This window comes from Piliocolobus tephrosceles, chromosome 14, assembly GCF_002776525.5.
Source record: "Piliocolobus tephrosceles isolate RC106 chromosome 14, ASM277652v3, whole genome shotgun sequence".
In the NCBI taxonomy this organism is placed as follows: Eukaryota; Metazoa; Chordata; class Mammalia; order Primates; family Cercopithecidae; genus Piliocolobus; species Piliocolobus tephrosceles.
Genome location: NC_045447.1, coordinates 1052817 through 1060367, shown reverse-complemented (window position 1 = coordinate 1060367; position 7551 = coordinate 1052817). Strand labels below are relative to the sequence as shown.

Genomic DNA, 7551 nt, shown 5'->3' with positions numbered 1-7551 from the left:
GGGGCGGGCGCGCTCGGGGCTCCCGCGGCGGCGCGGCGCAGAGGGCGGGTCGAACCTCTCCAGCAGGCGGCTGACGCGGCCGGGCGGCGCCCCGTACACCAGCACCTCGGCGGCGCGGATCTGCGCGGCCCCTGGGGCGGGCGGGGAGGGCGGCGCGGGCGGGAAGCCGGGCACCGTCTCGATGATAAGGACACTGTCGGCGCGGAGGGCGCGCACGCCGGGCACACGGCGGTACCGCTCCAGCAGCCGCGCCCCCGCCGCGCCCCCGCCCCGCCGCCGCTCGGCCTCCAGCCGCATGAACGGGTTCTCGCGCAGCGGGCCCAGGCTCTCGGCCAGCACCCGCTGCTCGGGCTCCGCCGCCCCGGGCCCCGCGCCCCCGCCCAGCGCGGCCAGTTTGGCCCGCTTCCGCTCCAGGATCTCGCGCTTCCAGGCGGGCACCGCAGCGCGCGGCCCCGAGCCCGGCCGCCCCAGGGCGGCCATGCTTCGAACGCGGCCGCGGACGGCTGGACTGAAGGCCGGAGTGGCCGCCGCCGTCGCGGCAGACCTGGGCGCCGCGGCCACGCCCCCTCCCGGGCCACCGACCATTGGGGGGAAGCCCGCTCTCCCCGCCCCGCGCGGGAGGCCCACCTATGGCAGGAGAGGAGGGCGGGCCCCTCAGGTGACCCTACCGATTGGACACACTCGCCTCAACCCCGCCTCCCAAGGGACTTCATTGGACAACGCCTGTCACCGGAACCGGCCTCCATTGGGAAGGCCCCTCGGACACACCCAAGCGCCTCGCGCCGCTCACAGGCGGACCCCACTTCCGCCCCTGCGCTCTCGCCTCCCGGCGTCCCTGCGGGGAGCCGGGTGGGCGGCCCCTGGGCCCCGCGCCCCGAGTGACCTTGGCTGAGCTTGGGACTTCCTCACGCTGCCAGCACCGAGGCCGCCTGTTCCATCCGCTGAGAGCGCGGTGCAGGAAGGGGGCTGCTCCAGGACCGAAGGCACCCGCACCCGTGGACGGTGCACAGGCCACACTCTGGCCCGGACCCTGCTTTCACCAGGGGTCCTCCGACCTCCGGCAGGTGCCTGCGGGGCTTCGAAATGCCAATTCTGGAGCCCTGAGCAGCCCCAACGAACCAGTTTCTCAGAAATCGCTAGTTTTTATAGGCTGCCCAGGTGGGAGCCTCTTACCCCAACCTTTCCATCCGTGGTCCCCAGAAAGCATCTGCAGGAGCAGGCACAAGGGAAGCAGCCTCTCCCGCCACACGCAAGCAGGCTCACCAGGGCAGGGCCCTGCATGCTTGTACAGTTCTCCAATGCATTAAGAGCCAAAAAAAAAAGAAAAAAAAGAAAAAAAAAACCCAGGGTAACGGTGGGCCCTATAGGGCCGAACCCTGTGTCTGATCACTCCACCCTGCCGCCACGTTAAGGCTACTCCTCCCCCATCGGTTGAACTTTCCCCCATTCAGGCTCCAGATGCCATGACCCTGAGAGCACAGCCTCCAGGCCGACAAGTCCCTTCTGTCCCAGGGAGGACTTCGGAGTGCTTCCACAGTCTTTCAAGCCTGCAGATAACGGAGCTCGCTTGGAGCCATGGGGAGAAGGGAAATTGGAGTGCGGACATCACCGTCTTTCCATCACCTGCTCTGCAGTCAGCAGCCTGCTCAGGAGACACTGCTGCTGCCCACACCACTTGCCTTTCAGGGACAGGGCTCCAAGGTCACCTGGGTCTCTGCAAAGACGCAGAACAGGTTTTTCTTTTTTTAACTTGGGGATGCCCTTCTCAGCTTCTGTGCCCCATGACAGTCTGCAGCAGCCGCTAGCTTAATGCTGCCTTATTCTCCTGCCACTCCATTAAGCCGGAGAAAATAATTTTTTTTTTTTTTTTTTTTTTTGAGATGGAGTCTTGCTCTTGTCACCCAGGCTGGAGTGCAGTGGCAGGATCTCGGCTCACTGCAACCTCCGCCTCCTGGATTCAAGTGATTCTCCTGCCTTAGCCTCCCAAGTAGCTGGGGTTACAGGCGCCTGCTACGACGCCCAGCTAATTTTTGTATTTTTAGTAGAGACAGGGTTCCACCATGTTGGCCAGGCTGGTCTCGAACTCCTGGCCTCGTGATCCACCTGTCTTGGCCTCCCAAAGTGCTGGGAGTACAGGCGTGAGCCACCGCGCCCAGCCAGAATTTCATTTCAGCCTTCCAGAAGCCAAGTGTCTCCTCCCGTAGGGCCCTCCTCAAATCGCCTTTCCAAAGGAAGCATCCGATGTTCATCACTTCTACCCTAATAGGGTTGCCCAATTCTGAACTACCAAAATAAAACAGGGGAACACACAAAACACAAAATCTAGAAATAAATAACATTATGAGGAAACTCACTCCCACTGTTCAGCTTGAATCTGGCTTCGACAAAAGTTATGCCGACCCCAGGCTTGACACATTGTCGTAGCTGTGCAACAAACCAGATAAGCTGCCTCCAACACAAGCCCCTCCACGGTTTACACAACTAAGCATACATGCCAGGCAGAGGCGGACACCGCAATACGCTAGCCAGGCTGATGCATGAGAGCAGAGGTCAGCACATCTGTTCTGTAACGAGCCAGATAGGACATTTTTTTTTTTTTTTTGAGATGGAGTCTCGCTCTGTTGCCTGGGCTGGAGTGCAGTGGTGCTAGCTATCTCGGCTGACCGCACCCTCTGCCTCCCAGGTTCAAGCAATTCTCCTGCCTCAGCCTCCAGAATAGCTGGGATTACAGGCATGCGCCACCATGCCCAGCTAATTTTGGTATTTTTAGTAGAGACAGGGTTTCACCATGTTGGTCAGGCTGGTCTCAAACTCCTGACCTCGTGATCCGCCTGCCTCAGCCACCCAAAGTGCTGGGATTACAACCGTGAGCCACCGCGTCTGGCCCCAGATAGGAAATATTTTAGCCCACTGATTTCTGCCAGTGACAATTTTGTCCCCCAGGGTCCTTAGCAATGTCTAGATAAACATCTGGTTGTCACAAGTGAAGGTTGCTACTGGCATCTACCCAGGAGAGACAGAAACACTGCGAAACAGCCTGGATCCTCACTAGAGAATCTTCTGGCCCTGAAGGCCAAGAGTGCCAATTAAGAGACCTTGGACTCTGAGGGTCATATTCACTCTCTGTCACACGTTCTGCTTTTGCTTTTTTTTGCGGGGGGACAGAGTCTCACTCTGTCACCCAGGCTGGAGTGCAGTGGCACGATCTCCGCTCACTGCAATCTCCGCCTCCTGGGTTCACGCCATTCTCCTGCCTCAGCCTCCTGAGTAGCTGGGACTAGAGGTGCCCGCCACCGTGCCCAGCTAATTTTTGTATTTTTAGTAGAGACGGGGTTTCACCGTGTTAGCCAGGATGGTCTTGATCTCCTGACCTCGTGATCCGCCCTCCTCAGCCTCCCAAAGTGCTGGGATTACAGGCATGAGCCACCGCACCCGGCCTGCTTTTAATTATTTAGGGGTGTAAAAACCATCCTCAGCTCAAGGGTCACACAAAAACAGGCCTTAGGACATTGTTTGCTGATCTCCGCTCCACAGAGTGCCAACAAGGCCCACACAAGACCACACACTGGCAAGAAGTCATGGGCTCTGGGGTCACAAACTATTCAACGGGTCTTCAACATGAGCCTAGACTGTTGTTTTCACACGGGGTGGGGCGGGTGCCTGAGTTACCCACCTCCCAGAACAGGAAGGAGGGATTCTCCAGAACAAGTGATTCCCACCACCACCATCCACTAAGCTCTAGCCACAGGTTTCAATCCATCTGAAACTGCAGCTCTGTAACCAGTTACACCATGCAGCAGAGAGTATCTCAATATTCATCACATTTAACCTTTGAGGGGTACAGGCAACCACTATTCATTTCAGGAAAACATTCTCTTACTTTATTTGCATCTCAGCAAAGGTTCTCATTTGGCACCTGACTGGCATCAAACCAAAGTTCGTAGGCCAACAAAGCTGGGCCACTCACAAGCTTCCCATTTGTAGGTCTCAGTGCCTATGAATATCCGACACCTGTTCCTCTCTTCAGTCTCTCAGGGAGGCTTAAATCTGTCTCAGGTGTGCTAAGAGTGCCAGCCACAAGGTGGTGAAAAGGTCCACGGAACTGCAGTCTTTGCTGGGATAGGAAACCAAGCAGTGCCTGGACAGCAGAGTTCTTTTCGTGGGCAACAGATAACCAGACAGGACCCCAATCATTCTCTTATTCAACATTCTTCTCTCTCTGCCTAGACTGGAATAAAAAGCCAGTCTCTCTCGTGGCACAGGGGAGACACAAGCTGGTTTACATTTGATCTAACAAAGGCATCTACTGAAGTCTGGTCTGGATAGACGGCACAGGGAGCTCTCAGGTCACCGCTGCTGGCTGGAGGACATTCCTGAGTCCAGCTTTGCAGCCTTTGTGCAACAGTACTTTCCCAGGATCCACAGGAAATAGTCCACCTGGACATTTTACTTATATTCAGCTTCCAAGTGTCAGAGGGGTTCATGACTGTCTGGCCTGGGGGCCTCCTCAGGACCTCAATTCAGGATTATCTACTCAAAGCATTAAACAAAAAGAAATACAGTTTCAGGATGAAGGCTGCTCTTTTAAGCCCTGCTGAAGAAACCATTTCAGGCAGGATTGAAATAGGGAAACCGGGCACTCAGCTCGGCGCAAGCAGGAGTTGCCTTAGACTAGAGAGCCTCTCCTCCGGTGCGGCGCAAGTAGGGCCTCGGCTTCAGGTCAGCATTCTAGCCGTCCAACGTTCCCTCTCCGGCACCTCGGTGAGGCTAGTTGACCCGACAGGCGCGGATCATGAGTAGCTGCAGGAGGATGAAGACCGGGGACGTAATGAGGCCGAACCAGAGCTCCCGAGTCTGCTCCGCCAGCTTCTGGCACAATAGCATCTCGAAGACGAACTTGAGACTCAGGACCGTGAGGACCCAGAAAAGGCGGAGCACCGCCAGCCGCTTCTCTCCATCCTGGAAGAGGCGCACGGACACGATGGTGGTGAAGTAGGTGCTGAGCCCGTCAGCGGCGAAGAAAGGCACGAACACGTTCCACCAGGAGAGGCCCGGGACCAGGCCATCCACACGCAGTGCCAGAAGCACAGAGAACACCAGCAGGGCCAGCAGGTGCACGAAGATCTCGAAGGTGGCGAAGCCTAGCCACTGCACCAGCTCCCGGAGCGAAAAGAGCATCGCGCCCGTTGAGCGCGGGCCGGGGCCCGGCCGAGCGTGCCACCCGCGGGGCTGCGTCTCCTCTCCCCGAGGCCCTCGCCCGCGCCTGCCGCCGCTGCTGCGAGCGAGAGACAGCGAGCGGCCCCGCCAGCCCCAGCCCTCGGCCCTGGTTCGCCGGCAATCCCCTGGCCCCGACCCGGGACTCAACCCTGGCCACCCGTGAACACCCGCCTCGATAGGACGCCATGCCCCACTGGGCGCGTCCCTAGTGCGTCACTTCCGGTAGACGGCGGAAGGTGGAGTGGTCCCTGTATCCCGACCGGCGGGATCTGTCTTCTAGTTCTTAGTCTCCGACCTGGAGCCAGTCGCGTTCAGATGCCGAACCCGCAGTTTCTGGTGCTCTTCGGCAGCCAGACAGGCACGGCTCAGGATGTGTCGGAGAGACTGGGTCGCGAGGCCCGGCGCCGGCGGCTTGGCTGCCGGGTGCAGGCCCTGGACTCCTACCCGGTGGTGAGGGCTCGCTAGGGCCTCGGCGTGGGGGACGAGCAGGGCTGGCGTGCCCGCCTCTCGGGGTCGTCGACCCAAAAGGCGTCGCATTGTCTCTGAGAGCGGGTCTTTCCCTTATGGCGGATTTAGGGAAAGGGGAGGCTTGGGAAGAGGAGTTCAGTTTAGCACCTGGAGGAAGTTGGAACCTGAAAGAGAAGACGGTCTGGCCGCTCACATAAATCCCTCTGTCATGTCAGCCTGAGTGAAGGAGAAGAGGGTCAAGTTTTGGGAAGGACGCCCAGTCCTTACAGCCGGAGGTCTTACGTGTGTGTGTCTTTTTGTTGAGGTGAATCTGATTAACGAGCCCCTGGTGATATTTGTTTGTGCAACTACAGGCCAAGGAGACCCCCCTGACAACATGAAGGTAAGACTGGCCTGATGTGGCTCCTCAGATCCCTGCCCTGGACCCTCACCCTGTTTTCATTGCCTGGAGTCTAGGTGCAGTAAATAGCTCTCCTCTATCTGATGCACCTTCAGAGGTGGATTCGAGAGGACGTCCGTGAGTGGAGCTGGGGGCTCCAGTTGCTCTCTCTAATAAACTTTTCATAGCCGCTAAATAGCCTTATTATCCATTTTAACCTTTCTTATCTTTCCAGGGCTATCTATATGTGCATCTAGTCTGGGTCTTCTGTGTATTTCTAGACTGTATGACCCTCAGGGAACGTTGCTGAATTCTCTGACCATCTTTTAGGCACATATTCCATTCTTGGCACAGTCGGGTGCTGGGGATCCAGCTGTGAACCCAGCGCCATATTTCCGTCCTGGCAGAGTTCATACTGTAGCAGAAGCACCTAATGGGCAATGACAGTGCCAGCGAACACTTGCAGCTGGGGAAAGTAGCAAATGTCACAGGAGCACTGATAAGGGGCATCGAGCCTTATCTCACCCAGCCTTGGGGCCCAGGCAGAGGTTTCTGGAAGAAAAGAGTGTAAACTGAGTCACAGAAGAATGCGTGAGGGCTAGTCAGGCACCAAGGAAGAAGGAGCAGTCTGTGCAGAGGAAAAAGATTATTTGGCTTGTGTGAAAAGTGTAAAGCAGCTCAGGGTGGCCAAGCTGAGGAGTGCACTGGGGCAAGAGGGGAGGAGAAGAGAGGCAGGAAGCCAGGCCCAGTCCAAAGAGCCTGAGTAACCACAGCAAGGCAGATGGGCTTGAAATGAAGGGTTGTCGCAACTGTAGGGGTGACCCAGTCATGGTCCTACGCTAGCAAGACCGCCACTGGTCAGCAGGAGAGCAAGAATAATGCCGTGAGATGCACAGGACAGGCAGGAGATGCTACCGGTCTGAGCTCAGGTGGTGGCAGAAGATAGAAGTGGACACGTTGCACGGGTGTTAGGAAGAGAGACACCCCGGGACATGGAACAGACCTGAGAGGTCAAGCAGAATCAAGACAGGGATTTGGGTTCTGGATGGATGGTGGTTCCATCCACAGAAATAAGAGAACACAGTGGGAATAGGTGCTTGTGCAGGAAGGGAACCTGGAGACATTGAAGTGGAGAAATGCAGTAGGACTAGCGCTCCAGGGAAGATCCTGGGGCACAAGGAGGTAGGTGTTGAGACAGCCACAATACAGAAGTGTGAGAAGAGGAAGCTCTTCTCTCCCCACAGGACAGCCTGCCCAGAACGTTAGAGCCCAGGAGGGCAGGAGAGTGACCAAGCAGCTAGAAGAGAGGGTGCATCATCCCTAAGGAGAGGCCTGAGGAGTAGGTGTTCCAGGAAGGGCTCCAGCATGTAAAGCTGCACAGAAGTCGAATAAGATAAAGCCTGAGAGGAATCCATGGGATTTCTTGGCAAAGGGATTGTTGGTGATATCAGCAAGAGCAGCTTCAGTGGTTCGTGGGGAGACAAGCC

The 7551-nt window shown here is 57.2% G+C and overlaps 3 protein-coding genes across 7 annotated transcripts in view; 1 reads left to right on the top strand and 2 right to left on the bottom strand.

Annotated features, from left to right (window-relative positions):
* Positions 1 to 4006, bottom strand: part of TPRN (taperin) — a 16241-nt gene extending 12235 nt beyond the window's left edge. Inside the window, exon 1 of one of the 2 annotated variants that reach the window (XM_031934091.1) lies at positions 3881 to 4006. The gene's annotated coding sequence lies outside the window, so the exon portion shown is untranslated. Of the gene's footprint in view, positions 1 to 3673 lie in introns of both variants that reach the window. The other variant, XM_031934090.1, reaches the window with a different exon arrangement.
* TMEM203 (transmembrane protein 203) lies at positions 3859 to 5430 on the bottom strand. Its single transcript, XM_026457524.1, has one exon. It carries the CDS (start codon positions 5176 to 5178, stop codon positions 4768 to 4770), a length of 411 nt encoding a protein of 136 aa, XP_026313309.1. The 5' UTR covers positions 5179 to 5430; the 3' UTR covers positions 3859 to 4767.
* The window catches only part of NDOR1 (NADPH dependent diflavin oxidoreductase 1), a 14206-nt gene continuing 12072 nt past the window's right edge, over positions 5418 to 7551 (top strand). Inside the window, exons 1-2 of one of the 4 annotated variants that reach the window (XM_023227685.3) lie at positions 5418 to 5667; positions 5990 to 6067. In XM_023227685.3, coding sequence (XP_023083453.2) covers positions 5533 to 5667; positions 5990 to 6067 — 213 coding nt within the window. In that variant the 5' untranslated portion in view covers positions 5418 to 5532. Of the gene's footprint in view, positions 6068 to 7551 lie in introns of all 4 variants that reach the window. The other 3 variants (XM_023227683.2, XM_023227684.2, XM_023227682.2) reach the window with 3 other exon arrangements.

Coding starts and splice junctions, on each gene's coding strand:
- TMEM203 (XM_026457524.1), bottom strand. CDS start 5,178: ATGCTCTTTTCGCTCCGGGAGCTGGTGCAGTGGCTAGGCTTCGCCACC.